This window comes from Sapajus apella, unplaced genomic scaffold, assembly GCF_009761245.1.
Source record: "Sapajus apella isolate SASKATOON/1434 unplaced genomic scaffold, GSC_monkey_1.0 scaffold22, whole genome shotgun sequence".
In the NCBI taxonomy this organism is placed as follows: Eukaryota; Metazoa; Chordata; class Mammalia; order Primates; family Cebidae; genus Sapajus; species Sapajus apella.
Window position 1 is genome coordinate 22,840,508 of NW_022436962.1, and position 20,893 is coordinate 22,861,400.

A 20,893-nucleotide genomic window follows, 5' to 3' on the forward strand; every position below is an offset into this window, starting at 1 on the left:
CCTTATTTCTCAAAACCATCCCTTAGCAAGTACAAAATGTATCTCAAATCTGTCTACTTCCTTCCAACTCCATTGCCTCCACCATAAAGCCATCATTCTCTCTTGCATGAATTATTGTAATATACTCCTAACTGGTCTCCTTGCTTTCTTCTACAAGCATCTCCCTAAAGAACAAACAGAGAGATATGTTTAAATGCAATCCCCTACTTAGAATCCATCAATGACATCCATTGCATTTAGAATAAAATCTGACCTCCTCATCCCTACGTGATTTAACCCTAGTCTGCATCTCCAGCCTAACCTTGTCCTGTTTTCCCCTCACTCTTTACCGCCAAGTCACACCAACCCCCTTTCTGTTTCTTGAACACTCTGAAATCTTCAAGGCTCCCACACCTATATACCTGATGCTCCTCTGCCTGGAATGCTCTTCCTGCACCTCTTTCCATAGCTGGTTCCTTCTCATCCTTCAAGTCTCAGTCTGAATGTCACGTCCCTGAAGAGGCCTTTCCTCACTAGTCTATCCAAAGCACCCTCTTCCTTTACTCTCTATCATAACCTTCTGTTTATTTTCTTCGTGATGCCCACTAACAGTCTGATATTATCATATGTATTCATTTAGTTTATTGTTTGTTTCCCCATCACCAAAATGTAAGCTTTATGAGGGTGGTGTCCTGTCTATCTTGTGTTTCTAGCACAAATACTAATAGGTACTCATTTATTCGTTGAATAAATTAACCAGACCTTTACATAAAGATGTATATACAATAACGTTTATTGGACCTTTTTTCATTTTGTAGGCTGGGGATAAATGAATAGAATAATATTTTCTATCCAATCATTTTCCCTAGCCAGTTTCAATGTTCCAAAGTTTAATTAACAGAGCAGGGAAGTTCCCCTGAACTGAACTCAACACTTTGGAATTTTGTAGCATTTTTATGCTAGCAAAAAAGTAGATACACTGAAATGTTTACCAATAGGTTTTTATTACAGAGTATTCCAAATAAAAGCTATGCAGTAAACAGAAAGATGGCCTATGTGTCAGATACCTTGTTAGCCCCTCTTGAGTCATACTCCTTCCTTTTTCCCTTGCTCTTTCTTTCCCAGTGTCCAGTTTGCAAAGAATGAGTAGAACTTGACCAAGTGAGCAAACATAGAGGAGGCATTCTAGCCAACATGCACGTAGATCTAGTAAAAGTGTATAGTGTACTGGAGAAACAATGTTTCCTCCTCTGCTCCACTACAGCTGGTCCCTTTGCTACAATTATTATGAGGCATTATTGTAGCCATTCACATGTGTTTCTTCTAACTAGACTTCTAGACTCACACTTTCCAGACAGCAGAGAGGCATGTTTTTTCATTTCTATACCCTCAATACCTAACACAGTAAGCTCTCTTACAGGTTTGCAAGAAGAAATCTACTTTTATCTATATTCTACTGGTTTAAAGGTTACTTTTTTTTTTTTTTAAGCAATAGGGTCTTGCTACGTTGCCCAGGCTGGTCTTGAACTCCTAAGCTCAGAAGATCCTCCTACCTCAGCCTTCTGAGTAGCTGGGATTACTGGTGCAAGCCACCACACCTGACCAAGGTTACATTTTTAAAAGACTAATTTATATGGTCATTATATAGACCAAATTTGTCTGTAGAAAAATGAGTCAAATAGTGAGTGATTTAAAACTATACAATACTGTGGCCGAGGGCATAATTAAATCTTTATTGAAACTGCTACCATTTCTTTTTGTTTTTTGTTTTCTTGACACAGAGTCTTGCTCTATCACTCAGGCTGGAGTGCAGTGGTGCGATCTTGGCTCACTGCAACCTCAGCCTCTTGGGTTCAGGCAATTCTGCCTCAGCCTCCCAAGCAACTGGGAATACAGGTGTGCACCACACCAGGCTAATTTTTGTATTTTTAGTAGAGATAGGGATTCACCATGTGGGTCGGGCTAATCTTGAACTCCTGGCCTCATGTGATTCCCCCACCTCAGCCTCCCAAAGTGCTGGGATTATAGGTGTTAGCCACCATCCCCAGCTTTAAAGATACAAGCCTATGATGCTCTGAATCTGAACCTCCAGATGTCTCACCAAAAACAATGCATTTTTTCACATAAGAATAAATGTTGTTGCTTATAGCCATTACTGGAGATAGTGAATAAAGAAAAAATAAAATAAAATAAATGTTGGCCAGGTATGGTGGCTCACGCCTGTAATCCCAGCACTTTGGGAGGTTGAGGCGGGCAGATCACCTGAGGTCAGGAGTTCAAGACTAGCCCAGCCAACATGATGAAATTCCGTCTCTATTAAAAATGCAAAAATTAGCCAGACATGGTGGTGGACGCTTGTTATCTCAGCTGCTCGGAAGGCTGAGGTGGTGGTGGTTGCAGTGAGCAGAGATTGCCCTACTGCATTCTAGCTTCAGCGATACAGCGAGACTCCGTCTCAAACAAAATAATAATAATAAATAAAGAATAAATGTCAATTTCTAACAAATGAGATACTTCAGTAAAAAAGCATAAGAAGTAAATTCCAAGAGAATTTTAAATAGTAATACTTACCAACACTAGCATGATCAATAATAGTGTCAATATCTTGTAGACCCCATTTCTTATAAGCTAATGGTGGTGGTTGTATGTTCTCATTGCCTGATGCTGCAGCTACCAAAGATAAAATAGATAATCCAAACTTAATTATTATGGATAAAATTAAGTTTTACAAAAAATCATTAAAACCATACTAATTTATTTTTCTAAAATTTCAGGTAATAATGAGGCAAAGTAATGAAAACAGGGCATAAAGTGAGATTTATTTATACCAAGACAATGATCATAAAATGCAAACATTTAAAAGACTAAGTTGGCTGTCACAAAAGATTCTCAATACAAATCACTGTGCTTCCAAACAAAAAAAGGAAAAAGAAAAAAAAGAAAAAAAGATTCTTGAACACTCAAGTAATTAAAGAAGACTATTAAAAATCCTTTACTACTACTAAAAATCAAAGTGAATTCAGGCTGAGCACGGCGGCTCATGCCTGTAATTCCAGCACTTTGGGAAGCTGAGGCAGGCAGATCGCTTTAGGTCAGGAGTTTGCAATCAGTCTGGCCAACATGGTGAAACCCCATCTCTAGTAAAAATGCAAAAATCAGCCAGGCATGGTGGTACACGCCTGTAGTCCAAGCTACTCGGGAGGCTGAGGTGGGAAAATCACTTGAACCCGGGAGTTAGAGATTGCAGTGGGCTGAGATCACACCACTGCACTCTAGCCTGGGTGACAGAGGCAGACTCCATCTCAAAAACAAAAACAAAACAAAAGAAAAGTGCATTCAAACTGCAAGTGATGTCAAGTAAGAAATTTCTCCCTCTTGACAAAGTGGATAAAATCCTAGTGATGGGAATCAGTGCTTTACTGAGTGAAAAACTAAAAACCTGATATACCTGGCAGAGTACACATACAGCAATGTCTCTAATCTGGGTGACTGAGACCAGACTTGATAGAAAGATATGTTAAAAGCAACAGCACTGTCAAAAAAAAAAAAAAAAAAAAAAAGAATGAAATGCCAATCTTTAACCTCAGTCCCTTCACCTACTGAGTAAGAAAAGGAAAAGTAGCAGTTATACCTCTTGCCACAGATTCATGCATATCCCATTAATTGGCAAATTCCCATGCTGCATATTAGAATACCGCTGAATTCTGGCTGTTTATTCAGGAAAGTGAAAAAATAATAATAAAGAAAAAATATAATCCTCTAAACATTGAAGATTGATAGTAAGGCCAAGAAATGATAACTTTCTCATACGCTGAAATAAATGTCACAATTTATAGCTAAGTAACCAGAAGTCTTTTTACAGCAACTTACAACAAAAGGGCACTAAGTGGCTTAATTCCTTACTTCCTTGGAGACAAATGGCTCTATGGTCTTATATACAACAAACAAACAAACAGAAATTCGAAAGTGGTGAAAAATCAAATGGGTGATAATACCAATTATAAATTGTCTATCTCTATTAATGAACTTCTTATCCACAGAAAGTTGCCTTTTGATATATATTAATTCTAAGTATTTTAAATGTTCTCAAGATAATGAAGCTTATGGTGGGTTAAATTTAAAAAATTTAAAAGATGATGAAAATAGGCATAAAAATTTAAATAAATTTTTTTAAAAGGAACCATACAGCCAAGACTTCAAAATTTTACCAATCATATCAACCTGCTAAAAAAGACGGAGAAAAAAATTTTATTGCAATATAAGATGCTGCAATGTACTAGATTTAGAAATAATTTCAGATCCCAATTTTAGAGTTGTTAAAATACAGAAAAGTCTTAAAATCAGCGAAAATATGAGTAGTGGCACTGACTTCCCCTTTCCTTCTGGGATTGAGTAGAGGAGCCTTGGTGGCCCCAAAACAAAATTTAACTCCTAAATGGTTGAGACGGATTCCTGAAAACACAGGCTAATTAGGATATGTTTACTGGTTCATAAAATTACTTCTAAATTTAGTCTAAATGCAGCATCTTATATTGCAATCAAAACTTTTTCTCTTTTTTAGCAGGTTGACATGATTGGTAAAATTCTGAAGTCTTGGCTATGCAGTTTTTTTCTAGTATACGCTTTTTTACTAGGTCAGAATTTGTTTAAATTTTTATAACTATTTTCATACTCTTAAATTATTTAAATTTAATCCACCATAAGCTTCATTATCTTGAGAACATTTAACATACCCTTAATCTATATATCAAAAGGCAATTTTCTGCAGGTAAGAAGTTCATTAATTTAATAAGCTAGTAATAGATCATTATTTTATAATTGGTATTATCAGCCATTTCATTTTCCACCAAAGTTAAACTTTGTTTTGGGGCCATTAAGCCTCTTCTACTCAATCCCAGAAAAAAAAAAAAAAAAAGTTAGTGTTACCATTCATATTTTCACTAGTTTTAAGACTCTTCTTTTCCATATCTTCCCAACTCTGAAATTGAGATCTGAAAATTGATGGTGTGTCTTTTACTGGCAATAGTTTTTCTTCTTAGTGGTACATAAAATAATAGCGTATCTTACAATCAATGGCATGTTGAATTTGATGAAATATCTCTTCCAAAGATGTAACAGCATTAGAATGTAAATTATAGGTAGTAAAAGCAAGAATTCTTGATTATTTGGGCAATTTTCAACCCTAAGTCTGAAAATAATATTGTGGCCCATATACACATGAAGTTTAGGCCTTTTCTCCATTCTGAGTGTTCCAAGTTAGCAAAAAGAAGCTCATGTTGACTCCCTGCTACGTCCTGCCTACAGTGGTATCTGTAGGATCTTGCATTTCCCTTGCACATAGTGATATCTTTAACCTCAGTGAGGACAGGTGCAATGTACAGTCACAAGGTTTTAGGATATTGGCCTTGATTAGCTGCGGATCTAGTGAAAAGGTGGTACCTCAGCCAGATATAACTAAATTCTTTACCCCAGTGTTGGTTGTCAATACAGTTGGAAATCTAAGTAGGCAAGCCATATTGTGAATTAGTGAAGAAAGCCTGGCGTTCCTGTGCTGACCACGCTCTCCAAAAGCAACATGTGAAGAGTGTTTATGTTTTAGCCCTTGTCTCTGCCTTACTAAGCAATCTACTCAACATGCTCCCTTATCTCTACAGGAGGCAGGTTTTTCCCCCATAAATCTAGTTCAGAACGTCTTTCTGTATTTAGAAGACATAATTAACTCCATAAGCAGGTAAAATTAAATAAAACAAACATCATCATAGGTTAAATATTTCTTGCCCAAATATTACCTTTTGCTACCTGATTTCGACAAGCACGAAGAGATTGAAAAAGACTAAATCCATCAATAGTCACAATGGCAGCGGGATATAAGATACTCAACTCTTCGTTCTATTTAAGAAATAAGAAAGAAAAAAATAAATGTTCTTAACTAGATACATCAAATAAGCTCATCTATTTTTTTAATATACCTGAATTTCATGAATAATGTAAAATAAAAAATACTGGGACTAAACCATCAACCACCCAACACCCAAAGCAATATCAGTCAGAACAACAGTAAAAATAGATTACAAAAATTAACTTCAGAGTGCCTTTTTGCCGAAGACCTAAAATTCTTTTCAAATACAACCTTTTTGTGTATGGTGAATAACTGTCTCAAAGATGCTGAGAGTAACACAAAGAATTACAATTTCATAAAAAATAAATATACCCATTGCACAGATACAAACAATACGTAAAAACAGAAGAAAACTCACCTGAAATCCCAGACATGTCTCAACACATCCTCAACACATATAGTATCCTAACGTGATTTTTACTACTCAATAATATGTCAGTGACATTTTTCCATTTCAATAAGTGAACAAATAATCTTCTGTTGTGGCTGCACAGTCTTTAATTTTATGTGCCCCATTTTACTTAACCAGCTCATATTGATGGACATTCAGTTTGGCCTCGTGCTTTCACTCTTGCTCTCTACAATCCACGTTCAACACAGCCAGTGTGCTCTTCATGAGACACAGCAGATCAAATCAATCTCCTGATTAAAACTCTCCAATGACTCCCTTCTGCATTTAGAATAAAACCTGAACTCGTTAACCATGGCTGCAAGACCTGGCAAATATGAGGGGTCATCATTACCCTCAGACCTTTGCATGTGCTTGGACCGTCTCCTCCCAGATTTTCACCTGCCTAATTGTTCTGGTCATTCAGATTTCAGTTCAAATGTTAGTTATCCAGAGAGGCTGCTCCTAAACCTCCATCTCAAACAACATACCTATTCTCTTGGCTCATTACTATCTCATCAACATGACTTCCTTTACAGTACCTATCAGAGACTGGAATCACCTTGACATCTCTAGTTGCTTACTGTTGGTTTCCCTCAACCATCCCCAAACTGTAAGCTCCATGAAAGCAGGAACCTTGTATGTCTGCTACACCAATGAATCCTCAAGGATTAGAACTGAACTGGGCACATAATAGGCAGTAAAGAAATATTTATGAATTAATATATTTTCATCATTATAAACATCACTGCAATAAACATTATTCTGTCCATATCTTTCCATGTTAGTAGGATATTACTTAAGTGTAAATTTCTTCAACTGGGTCTGTTGGGTCATAAAGTATTCACAATTTTCATTCTCTTATATATTAAGTTGCCTCAAAAAGTACCTATCAACTTATACTTCCACCAACAATACAGGCAGGTGCCTGTTTTTCTATATTGTCACCAAAAGTTTGTTAATCTTTATCTTTGCCAATCTGAAAAGTGAAAAGTTATCTCATTGTATTTTCTTATAGCTCTTAGATTAAGGTTCAAAATTTTCTTATATGCTTTTAGGCCAATTTCTTTTGAGATCTGCCTTGCTCCTTTTTTTTTTTTTTTTTTTTTTTTTTTTACTAGACTGTCAGGCTGTTTCTCTTTCTAAAAAGGAATTCTGGGGCATAAGGGGCATAAGCTAGTGAAGAAGGGACACGGCATGTGTTCTCACATGACAGGTTCACAAGGCTAAGAATGTATGACTCAGTGAGCATGGCAGCAGGGAGAGAGCCTCCTCACTGACTTTGGGGAGCTAGAAAACAGAAAAGACCTAACAACCAGCAAGTCAATTATCTCCAAAACCAGGTAGTCTTCCTGAAGAAAACACTAATACAAACACCAATGGCCCCAAATCTGTAGATATTGCGCTAGATGACAGAGGTTATTTTTACAGAAGCTATTATACAAAAGAAGTTCTTTGAAATTCCAGAAGGAGATTTTCTCTCTCTTTCGAATCCTCTCCTGCAATAACCTACTGTTACCCTTACTACATTCACTGCTCCCAGAACTGAATTAGAGGAAATATGCTTCTGTGATCTCTGACAAATCTGGAAGTGTATTAAAAAGGAGAAAATAGAAGATATTTTTGATATATAAATTGATGTGTTAGATCCAGAGATGTTTAACGTAGAATACAGAGTAACAGCAAAGACTTCCTTCTCGATAAAAATTTTGAGATGATTTTCTTGGCTTGTATAGCAAATAGCAAGCAAATATTTAAATGTTAGTTATATTTTCCCACCCATGTCTAAAAAAGAGTATTATAGACATGACAAAATTTAATGTATTTTAAAAAGCTTCATCATCCAGTGAATTTTTAGAAATTTGAGAAACATCTCTGGAAAGTTATCTTCAGTTCACAGATTATCTTCTTTGATTTCCAGCTGTTCCTTGTTTCCTTTAATAGTTCAATTTCTCCTATCTCCTTATGATGAATATGATGAGTATTATTAGTTTCTAAGACTTAAGTCTTCAGCCTGCAGTTTTATTTTCCTACATGCTTTACTTGAAAGAATTCATTCATTATCTATGACTTCAACTATCATGTCCAATCTAGTCTCTGTGCCTATACAGCAGTTTTCTATCATTACATGACACCAATAACTTGGTTTTATTTCCTACCACTGCCTCAAACTCAACAAGTGCGAAGCCACATTTAATAACATTTACTGCAAATGTAGTCCCCTATTCCAACTTTGACAATGGCACTCCTCAGGATAAGTATCTTGGAGACATCTTTAGCTCATTTAAAAAGTTGTACATCTCTACACAATAACCAAGTCTTATTAATTGCTTCCTCAAAACAATTTTTGTACTGTTCCCTTCTCTCTTCCCATAGCCATTTTAGTCCTGGCTCCCAGCACTCCACATCTGTTATAGATAACTTAAAAAACCGGATAACCAGCCTCCCGAATTCCAGTTTATCCTGAAGAGAGAAATCTTCAATATTCCTTTGATTACATCGCTTTCTTCTCATAAATCTTTAGGAGTTTCTTTCATTTCCTGAATCAATTCTAATTTTCCACTTGGCTTTTGGATTTATGCCAAATTTGGCCACTCTGCCTATTTGACAGTTTCTCATTGTTTTATAACACAGGTTTCTTTGTAGTTGCATATATAGTTCTACGTTTGAATCTTCTCTCAAATTTTCTCCTGATCACCTAAAACACTTTCCCCTTTTTTCAATTACCTAATTAAATTCTACACCAATTATTCAAGGCTTAGAGCAAATCTCACCTCATCAATGAAATTTTCTTATTTTCCCAGTCCAAATTGAACTCTCCTTTCTCTAAGCTCATACAGAATGTATTCCATCCAAATAAATTAGGTATTGCTTTATATTAGTGATTAATTCATACACAGATATTATTAGATTTTAATCCTAGTCTCTCTTACTAGATAGTTAAGTTTCTTCAACAGCTCCAGTCTACCTCCCATGCAAATTAAATTAACATATACATACAGTATATATATCTGTTTATTTGAAATCTTTTGGAGGCCAAGTAGTACAAAAAAGGGAAGGCATATTACATAGTTTTGATTACGCACTCTGCAAAACAAATAAAAGCATATTGGTTTACATGCCCTACAATTATTTTCTGACTGAGACAGCCAAAATCTTATAAGGCACCTAAGAAGTTACAGCCTTAAATACTAAACAGTATTATTTTCTCACTGAAATCTTCAACGAATATAATGTATTTTCCACTATGAACAAAAGCTTAGTAACCCCCTTTCTGGGAAATAGTTAAGTACAAGGTAGTAGCACTAGTAACAAGAAGGCATTTTTTTTTTTCTTTTATTCTGGGTAATGTTAGCACCTAAATCCAAATAAAAAAAGATATAAGGTTATATAATACCATATTTTTGTATTAAGTCACTATTAAATTCTAAAAATAAGCAATTTTCTTGGCTTCTAACTAAAGTGCTTTACTTTGTTGTAGAAAGAAACATACAATATTTCATTAAATAAGTAAAAGCAAGACTGGTATTCTTTTTCAGCTACAAATAGATTATATTTCTAGAATATGACAGCAGAGCTAACTGTGCCACAAGACAAAGATATCTGTTAAGTTTCTACCCCCTAAAAGAGGAGAGAAACTGCTTTAAAGTAATGCCACTGTTACTGTTGGAACACAATCTTTTACACTACCTGCTCAGTCACGCCAGGATGTCGTGGTATTTCATAGGTTCTGCATTTAAGTTGAAGCACTGGGTCCTCATTCAAAAGCTGTGCAAGCAAGAGTACACCATTCTAGGAGGAAGCACAGAGAAGAGCCCTGCTTGTTTTCTTACCAATATATCTGAGCAGGTATCACCAGGCAGAGTGTACCATTTCCCCAACAGTTTTCCAGAGATACCAAGTATACTCTTTTCAGAATACAGCTCCTCTTCTCTGTATCTTCTACCAGAACTTGCCATGGTCTGTCCTGGCCTCTATCCCCATAAAGCATCAACTACACATTTTCAGGCAGTAGGTAATAAAGTCACAAACTAGTATAAAGGGGATGCAGTCAAATAGTATTTTTTCTAGCTGCTGAAAACTCAACTCACCTCAGTGTAGAAGCGTACATAACCTGAAGTAAAACCCACCACAATGCAGGTCCAGTCAGGACGCCCAGTGGAACTCCTGTTACAAACAAAATTTATTATCTTAACAACTCATAAATCAAAGCAAAGACAACAGATAACTCTTATTCATCCTTACCTCTTTTGGCTTGCTAGTGGAATACATAGAGCACTGGTTACACATTCCCTAAAAACAAAAACAAAATCATATGCTTTTCCACTGAACTCATCAATTACTTTTATTTCTCCATAATTGGATGTTTAAAGGATAATAAGTGGAAGATGACTTCTGTGAACAGTTTTATCTGATGCATAAGTAAAAATACAGTAAAACTTCACCACAGGTAAGGTCCTTAAAATTCATTCTCATAAAATGTAATGCTGCTCTCATTTGAGGCTAATAAGAAACAATTTTTCACTCTGTATTGTCATGAAAAACATGGACGTACAGAAAGCAAAATTTTACTTACACAAGTGACTGTATACAGAGCTGAGCAAGCCTCAAATGATCCCCAAGCAGCCATTTCCTACTATCTCCCCTCCTCTCCTCTGCTTCAGCTAAGAACTTTGGCCTGCCTCGTTGTTTGAGATCAGGAGCTGGGCAAATGGTTGAGGAACTGCCAGTCACATGACATGCAAACTGCATTTCTGCAGGGTACATTATTTTAGGAGCTTATGTGTTCAACTTGCTGGTTTTTCTTTTCTATTTTGCAGAAACTGCTCTGATAATCTATTTCCAAGTACATGTTAGGTGTGATGTTCCATTAAAAAGATATTTTATTTTCCTGACATGTAGATTTGAAATATTTGTCAGGAGCTCAGAAACTAAGTCTCAAAATCAAAACAACTCCTACCCACTGGCTTTTGTTAAATCTGTCGAACCTGAGGATGATCACCAGCTTATCCAAGAAACTATAAACACTTCTATTCCATACATCATACTAGGTAATCAAAGAACAAAATTCATCTTCATGTTTGTTCACTGATTTTAAAGTATTACATTTGCTTTGCATTTCTGACAGAAATCAAATGACTTTAAAACACTTAGTCTAAATGGTCTAAGGGGAAATATTACCATTTATTTTGATAATAGTAGAGAATATTTCAAATATCTACAATGTGCCAGGGATGTTTTAGGCACTTCCACTTGGTTGTCTTTTACCTGATTTCAAAGTCTGAAGGCTTTTCTTATTCAGTCTGATCAGACAGTTTTAAGTCATTAAAATTTAATTGAAAACCAGTTTTGGGCTCGAGGTTCTAGGCTAGCAGCTCCATCATGTAACCACACTGGATATCATGGTTATAAAAGTTTTACTGGGTCAGCAGGAAACTAATGTACCAACTTGCATTTCTGAAGTATTTATAAGTTTTAAGAATTAATGTGGTACCGTACCCTTCAAGCATAAGCCCAATGTCAGCAAAGCAGAGAAGACAATGATTGCCCTTGACTTTTTGGATGAATAAAATTAGTAATGGAGAACAGAGGGAGAAGACAAAATGTAAAAAGGGTTTTATGAGATTCTTTTTAAATTCTTCCTTAAATCTTACAACAGAATTTAAAACTAATTACATGATACATAAAATTTGCTGACTGAATCATTCTCTACAGCCTCTAAGGTTAGGATGCATATACATTTACTAAACATTTCAAATAATGAATTTCTTTCTTATTTTAAAAAATTATTATTTTTTTAAGAGACAGGGTATCACTCTGTTTCCCTGGCAGGAATGCAGTGGCATGATCATAGCTCACTGCAGCCTCAAACTCCTGGGTTCAAGCAATCCTCCTGCTTCAGCCTCTGGAGTACCTGGGACTACAGGTGCATGTACCACATCCAGCTAATTTTAAAATTTTTTTGTAGAGATAGGGTCTTACTATGTTGCTCAGGGCGGTCTGGAACTCCTGGGCTCAAATGATCTTCCTAACTTGGTTTTCCAAGGTGCTAGGATTACAGATGTGAACCACTGTGCCTAACCAAACAATCAAACTTTTTAATAGATTCACTTACAAGTCAAACTATTTCATACATACATGTAACACACAGAGAAACATAAATTAACTAGCACCTACCCTTCTTCGACATTTAAAGAACCACTCCAACCAACAGCAAATTGCATTTCTTCTTTTCCTTTATCACTATATTTCCATTTTGCTAAAAAAATTAAGATAACATATAAAATAATTTTAGCTACAATATACTAAAACAGTAATTTATAAATTTTGCTCTTTCCCCTTAGAATATGATTATAAAATTTAACAGTTGTGTATTAACTGACTTGGGTCTTTTTTATAGGTAAATATAAAATAAAAATGTTTATAAGATTTTTATAATACACCTAGTCTCCTGGCCTTTAGCCTCTCCTTCTCCCAATTCAACCTATATAATGTTGTCATAGTTCTTGTAGAATAAAGTTATTAATTCCTATGCTCATCCTGCCTAGTTCAAGACTACTTTTGTCTTCAGATGACAGAGAAAATTTTTCTACTAGATCTTTGCTACTGGAGGGTAAATTTGCTTTGTAAGACCATTCTACAAACATTTTACACATAATCTTACTTTGATGAGTAAGGTTTGTAGATCTATAAGATATGAAAAACAAGTCAATTTTAATCTTCAACAAAAAATTATGAGTTAAAATGTTATGTCCAAAACACCAGAAATCTGTAATATCTGTAATATTACGAGTTTTCAAATTAGAGTTGAAAATCACCTCACTCACATTGTTACTAAGAAAAGGTCAATGACCTCGACAGAGAGAGAGAGAGAGAGAGAGGGGAAATAAAAAGTGTTATATTCTTTCCACCAAATCCATTTTCTCTTCTATCCAATCCACCAAAATAAAGGTCGCTGAAAATAATAGGATACTCACGCACTAGAAATACAGCTTTTTGTTCTCGAGCTATCACCATAAGATCATTGGTTGGAGATAAGGATAAAACACAATCTTGGAGCCAGGAAGTTTTTTGTGTTTTCCAAGTATTTCCTTCTTCTTCCTGTAGGTAAAACTACAATTATTGCATATGCAAAAATGCCAAGAGTATTCAAACTCAGCTTGCCTGCCTCAAGGGGTGAGGGGAAAGAAAAAATAGAAAAGAAAATATTTCTAATTCTCATACAGTTTCATAATATTCCTTATCAAAACATGCCAAAGATGACTGACAAAATACCCACTATAAACAAATCTTCAGTTTTGAATATTAATGTAAAACATTTAAATATAAACAAATATAAATGAGCAAGGCATTAAAAGAATGTCACACAGTGGCCGGGCGTGGTGGCTCACGCTTGTAATCTCAGCACTTTGGGAGGCTGAGGCGGGCAGATCACCTGAGGTCAGGAGTTTGAGGCAAGCGTGGACAACATGATGAAACCCCGTCTCTACTAAAAACACAAAAATTAGCCAGGTGTGGTGGTGCTCACCTGTAATCCCAGCTACTTGGGAGGCTGAGGACTCCCTTTGAGCCCAGGAGACAGAGGCTGCAGTGAGCTAAGAACATGCCACTGTACTCCAGACTGGGCAACAGAGTGAGACTCCATCTTCAAAAAAAAAAAAAAAAAGTCACATAGGAATCACTCCAGGAATAATTCAGCATTAGGAAATTTCATGAATAATCCTGTTCACAAAAAAATAGCTATGGTATCTGCAGCTAGATGGCAAAGAAAAATATATCTGATGTTTATTATGGTTATAGGATGTATAAAAGCATTTGATATAATGTTATGCTTCTTTCTTTTTATTTGGCCTACAAGGTATTTCCTTGTTTTCATTAGAAGTTTATTTATTGTATATGTAAATCCCCATGGTTAAAAATTCAACAGCTATAAAAAGGTGTTCTTTGAAAAGTCTCTTATATTCCTATACTCTAGCCATCTAGTTGTTAACTCTAGAGAAATACAATCAGTTCTCTCACAACTCATGACCATGTTAGAGAAATGTAAAAAAAAAAAAAAAAAAGAGAAAAAAAAATGTAAAAAAAAAAGAGAAATACAATCAGTTCTTATGTGTATTTCCGGAGATATTTTATGCACATTTACTGCCCTTTTCCTCCCTTTTTCTTACAAAAGTAGTAGCATAATATATACATACTTCTATATTTTGCTTTTTTCTCTTAACATATTCCTTAGACTTCATTCCACATGAAGTTTCTTTATTCTTTTTAATGTCTGCATAGTATTCCATTTTAAAATGGATGCATTATAATTTATTTAACCAGTCCCCTACATGTGTGGACATTTGTACTGCTCACAATCTTTTGCTGTTACAAACTGTGTTGCAATAAATAAGTTTATAATTTTGTCAGTTTGCGTGGAAGTGCATCAGTAGGCTAAATTCCCAGAGGCAAAACTGCCGAGTCAAAGGGGATGCGTATTAGTAAATTTGCTGGATATTCCCAAGCTGTGCCCCACACATGTTGTATTAATTTGTAATCCCATTAGCAATTTTTGAAAGTGCTTGCTTTTTCACAGGCATTTCAAAAGATGTTTTAATGGTGGGTCTGTCAATTTAATAGGTAAAGTGTATCTCAACATACTTTTAAAGCACATTTTTCTTATGAATGAGAATTTAGGCATTTTCTCATATACTTAAGAAAATTTCTCATTTTTATATAAAGGAAAGGAACAAACTGCATAATTTTCTATGAACAGTTTGTTCTGTTCCTTTGTAGATTACATGTTGGGTTGCTGCTCTTTATCTAATTGATTTGCATACACTCTTTACATATAAAAAAAATTGGCCCTTTGAACATAAGTGATACAAATAGTTTTTCCTATTTGTGATGGCTTATTTTTTTCCATGTAGAATTTTTTTATTGTTATGTAGCTAAATTATCCATCTATTCTCTTATGGCTTCTAGGTTTGACGTCTGTAGACTCCTACCTTACTCAGCCCTACCTAATGTCTTTTAGATTGAATTATTCAAAAGGGGAGGGCAACAGAAGGGAAAGATATGCAGGTTAATTTCAATTTATAAAAAAACTATATTTTCATGCATTTTAAAAACTTGTAATAAGCATGCATTTCAAGCATTATAAAATTTAAAAGATTTTAGAAACAGAATCTAGTCAGAAATGTTATAGTAGTAGTATACTTCTAGGAATAATAAATTATTTCTCACTGGGATACCATCAGAGAGATGTTCAAAACAAAAATAAAATATGGATTACAGGAAATCTTAGAAATACTCCAAATGACCCTGAAACCTCTGGGACAGTCATACAATTATTTCTCTTTTGCAGTGGGATATTAGGAAACAAGTAGATTTGGGACCTTTTTCTCAATCAAAATAAACTAAGGAGGCTGCACCATCTCCTAAAAGGAAGGAAGAGCATAACGTTAGCAAAATCTCATTTTATTAAAGCTCTATTTTTCTTAAGGAATTCTGTACCTAGCTTGTTGTTTTTAATGTTTGTTTTCTACAGAAAAATTAGAAAATTATCCCCCAAAGATAAAAGTTATAAGGTAAAACTTAGTTGTAATTAAATTTTTCCTGGGTTCCACAATTTCTGCTATAGGATAGTCTTTGTTTACCCAACACATCACTCCTCATGATGGCTTTCCTGTAAGCTGAGGACAACACTATGCTACGGTGTTTCCTCCAATCACTGAGGCTCCAATTATACCAATTGTGAGGTACAGGACCTTCTAAGTGATTAAAGTTCCACTTTCAGGTAGGAGCCTAGAAGAGGGTATCTTACATAGGAATATTATTTAGGCATTGATACTTGATAAGAAATTGGGAGGGTCTAAAACTCTTTGTTTGGTCTCTGACTCTTCTCCTAAAATCTCCATCTCAAAGCAATAAAAAACAATCAACATAATGCTTCAGGAAAGGAATACAGCCCTGATTTGGGCATGTTCTCAAAAAAATTTTTTTTAATAATTGAGCAACTATACAAATAGATTCCTTTTGTCACACTTCCAAATCTATGTTTAAACAGTAAATCCTACAAATATTATAAAAGTTGCTTTTCTTTTTTTTCAATAAAGAATGTTGTTCGTTATGTTGTCCCATGTTTTCAAAATAATGCCACTAACGATGATTAGATCTGATGTTTATGTGCACAGAAAAGACAAAGAGTCAAAGATGAAAGACATTTAGAGACCAATTAGTCCAAAACCTAATTTTATAATAAAGAAAATGGAGTCTTGCAGAGTTAAGGGATGTGCTCCAGCCACAGGATTAGTGTCAGAGCCCAAACTAAAATCTAGGCTTCCTGATTCTTAATTCAGGTGGTCTTTCCATTCTATCACCCTGCTCTGTGGCTAGCTGTGGGTGGCTGTATAGCTCTTTGGGAAGCTTGTCTTTACCTGAGATTTGACTCTAGAGTCATATTCAATGAAAAGCCTTTTCTCCAAAAGAACTACCATATTGTCACTTTATTACAGGCTAACCTTTCTGTAGCTCTTCGAGTCAATTTAGAGCTACAATCTGTATTTGGATATGTGAGCCAGAGTATTCTTGAGGCATTTCTTCAAGAACTCCTTTAAAGTACTTTCCCTCTCCTTTCTATCTTTCCATCAGAAGTTCCAGCTCCTCTGGCAAACACATCCTACCCTGACTCTTAACCTTCTTTCAAACTTACTGCAATTAAAAGTCTTACTATTGCCTGCTACCTGTTTATTCTGTAACTGCATTTCTCCTACACTAGATGCGAAGCCCTCAGGTTGGCAAAGCCTATGGCTTATATTATTTTTCAACTCCACATATAGCATAGTCCACTGATAGAACATATGAGTAAATAACAGCATTCCCTATCTCTTGAATAATGTATTATCTATTCTTACACATGAAACTGTATGACAATGAGCAATCAATCTAAAGCTAGTATATTCAATCCTTAGTAATGTTTTTTCTGTAAGTAATATTAAGATTTAAAAGATTCTGGCTGACAAATCCATGGTAGGTACAAGTTAAAGAAATATAAGAACAGAATACCACTGTATCACAGTCTTCTTAGTTGGGCCTAAAACTCAGTGTCAAGTTATGATCCAGCTCTGTCTGCTGCTACCCCAACAATGAACTATAAGCAATCCCATAAGTAAATATGAATTTTATCCCAAAAGGACTAACCATGTCAAAAGCATTGGAAATAGATGTCACTTGCTCGGAAGCAAATTCAGAAAAATGATTTCATAATCGTTTATTATATCCCTACCCCTGCTTAGCCATCTTATACATGTACATTTTTAGTTATATGAAACCTGAGAATATAACTTGATGTGGATTAGCATTCTGGGTTTATCTACTGATGACAGGGGAATAAAGAAGCAGAGAGCCAAAATCTTCCATCGTTCTTCACTTTCACTTTTCACATTCTTTTCTATGTCCTTTCTACATCTCCAACTTTGTTTGTTATTGTGGTTCTAAAAACATACCCTCTAGTTTGCCATAGTAAAGTTGGATGCGTACAACTGAGCATTACATATTATAAAAATAGGTTCAAAAATACGATAATATTGTTTTGATGTGCCATAAAATTTTAGATCTAAACTTTTAGCTGTGCTTCTCAAGAATGATGCTAGCTTGTCACAAAATGCAATGGTGGTGTGCTCTTAATATAAGCTCCACAAGCTCTTTGGATCCACAACCACATGGGGGAGCAGCTGTACACCTATTGCAACTGCAAGCTCTTGGTCACATGTAATTCTAAAGTAACTTCTTTGTGACCAAGGCACAGTATCCAACATACCAGATTCAATATAAGGATAAAAAGCCTCTAATGACAATAACCCAAACCATATAATATCCTTAAAATTATAAAGAGGAAGGAATCTATTGTTTCCCCATAAGCTTTGCTATAATATTTTGCCTCTAACCAGAGTAAATTTTACCATATTATGAAGCAAATTCAAAATAGAAAACCAATGGAGGTATGAATGGGAGAAATCTCAGGTAAATCAAATTTATTTCAATAAATCAACAAATTAAGAAACTGTAGTACTAAGTACAAGACAATGTAATCAAAGATCCTAGAACTTCTTGTCTGTGTGGAACAACAATCTCCCTCCTACACGTCATAATCCTCTTGAAGCCAACTGACAGATGACACAATCTTAAACAGAAACAGAAGGAACTATGGAGATCATCTGACTGAAATTCTTCATTTTCCAGAAAAGAAACCAAGTTCTAGAAAGAATAAGTGGATTTTTACTAACCATACCAATACTACAGACAATAAATTTAAAGCAACACACATTCACACAGTCCCTGGACAATTTACAGAGGAACTCTGGTCCTTCACTTCTAAAATCAGGGGTCTGAGGAGGAATGAGGAAATGGCCTGTGGGTCTGAATCCATGAGAATGCCTAGGCCCTCGATGCTCTCCTGTCTGTCTGTCTGTCTGTCTCTCCCTCTCTCTGATTTAATGTATCCTGTACAACACTGCCACAGTAGTGCTCCAGAAGGCCTGCAGAAACACAAACCAAGAATAAGGAGTGCAAGTCCATCTGAAGTGACTCCTGTGCTAGATTTTTTCAGGGGAATCTCAAGTTTAAGCACACATAACTTGATGAAAATATTGGTAGTGTGGAGATTAGGAAATCCCTTCTCTAGGATGATCGCAATGAACTAGTATTAGGTTTGACAACAAAACGTGATTTCCAGTGCCAGTTCCAGAAAGCTCAGGCAAGAAACAGGGCTGCAAACAACAATGCTCTGGGAATCCTAACAGAACATCAGCACACATTCAGTGGCTGACAAGATGCAAACTCATCATTTTGTTTTGTATCATAAGGGCATTTGCCTACTAATTGGGGTTTTGGAAAACTTCCCCAACAATAATGGGGTCCACAGTCAGTAACACTGCTCCCTTGAAGCTGGCAATCCAAAAATAATATCATTTCACAAGATAATTTCCCAAGCCATGCCTGAAATATAAAACAAACCAAAAAAAGCACCTCACTGTTAAAGGTGCTCCACCAGGGACCACCTTCCACTTTGGCTTTCTCACAAAAACTTGCCTCCTCCACCCTATTAGTAAACGTAACACCAAATTTGTGTGCAGTCTCCCCCGTCGTTGTCATTGTGGTGGCTGTGCTAAGCTTCACGGCTCTGAGAGCCAGCCTGTAACCTCCCTGCCAATGTAAAGTGGGTGTTCGGAGATGACCACTCCTGGAAGACAGATGAGTGGAGTCCCCAAAGATCCGCGCAAAACAGCCCAGCAGGTTCCACCAATTATGAAAAAGTCTGGGCTCTCAGAACATTGACCATGATAAGCACTTGGTGCCACCCAGTACTGTAGTGGCTCAGTCCACACGCATCATCACAAGTAAGATCCAACTTCCTGTTGAAAAGGACTCCATCCCATTTGTGGATAAAACAGTGCAGCCCAACCATGGGACAGTTTTAGGATGAGGCAGCAAAAGCTGAAGATGGATTTTTGTACCTAGCTGATATGGTTTGGCTGTGTCCCCACCCAAATTTGATCTTGAATTATAACTCCCACAATTTCCATGTGTCGTGGGAAGACGCTTGTGGGAGGTGACTGAATTATGGGCGTGAGTCTTTCCTGCCCTGTTCTGATAGTGAATGAGTCTCACGAGATCTGATGGTTCTAAAAAGGGGAGTTTCCCCACACAAGCTCTCTTCTCTTGTCTGCCACCATGTGAGAGACATGCCTTTCACCTTCTGCCATAATTGTGAGGCCTCCCCAGCCACGTGGAAGTGTAAGTCCAATAAACCTTTCTTTTGTAAATTGCTCAGTCTCGGGTATGTCTTTATCAGCAGCATGAAAATGGACTAATACGCTGGCCTACAGTGAAGAGAGCACTCTGATTTCTTCTGAGAACTGTTGCTGGGCTGGGTGCACCATTATCACTCGATTATCTTGAAAATAGCTGGCAGTTTTCAGTTATTATATGACAACCTTTTCTCACAGACCTGTTAGTGTCTCTGAGACTGGGTTTATTTCTTCATATATTAGAAACTTTTGTTTCCTTAGAATAGTAAATTACCATACAGAGTTCTGAGTTTTTCTTTTTGTGCAATGTCCTCATGGCTATATTCTCCAGAGCTTGTTCTTTTGAAAATCATATTTAATAAAGATATTTCCATATTGAAGTGAGGTGAGTATGGTATTAAAGGAAAAAGGAAAAAGATGCAATATTTATTCTGCATTATGTTTGAAGTGTTAGATGACTAAGTATTAAAAGCAACCAAATTAAATCCCCCAAATTAAAGCAATCAGAACACCTGCTTCACTAGATTTTTGCCAGCTGCCAATCATGTCAGACTGTTTCTCTTTCTGAAACTACTATGGTAAATAACAATAAAACTTGTTTTTATAAAGGCAAAAATGAATGAATGAATGCACCTACAAAACAGAATCCTAGTTGTTGCAGGGAGGGAATCTATAATTATATTTTAGTGTGGTCTAAACTTCAATAATTTATTTTTGAACTAAGTCCAGTAATAAAGTTTTCTTAATCTGAAAAAATATAGAAGCCAGTAATGTGCATTATGAAAAGGATTTCTTTCTAAACAACTCTATATGGGATACAGCATATACTTGAAAACA

General features: G+C 35.8%; 1 protein-coding gene and 1 non-coding gene across 4 annotated transcripts in view; both read right to left on the minus strand.

The window, feature by feature from the left end:
- The window catches only part of RAB3GAP2 (RAB3 GTPase activating non-catalytic protein subunit 2), a 105,687-nt gene that overhangs the window by 52,548 nt on the left and 32,246 nt on the right, over positions 1-20,893 (minus strand). For 2 of the 3 annotated variants that reach the window (XM_032289279.1, XM_032289280.1), the window contains 7 exons: positions 13,244-13,367; positions 12,444-12,525; positions 10,512-10,559; positions 10,358-10,433; positions 9,957-10,058; positions 5,769-5,868; positions 2,551-2,649 (listed from right to left, as the gene is read on the minus strand). In XM_032289279.1, coding sequence (XP_032145170.1) covers positions 2,551-2,649; positions 5,769-5,868; positions 9,957-10,058; positions 10,358-10,433; positions 10,512-10,559; positions 12,444-12,525; positions 13,244-13,367 — 631 coding nt within the window. The remainder of the gene's footprint in view (positions 1-2,550; positions 2,650-5,768; positions 5,869-9,956; positions 10,059-10,357; positions 10,434-10,511; positions 10,560-12,443; positions 12,526-13,243; positions 13,368-20,893) is intronic. The other variant, XM_032289281.1, reaches the window with a different exon arrangement.
- Positions 790-920, minus strand: LOC116559146. The gene has a single exon (XR_004272339.1). It is a non-coding gene; the product is annotated as a small nucleolar RNA SNORA36 family (small nucleolar RNA).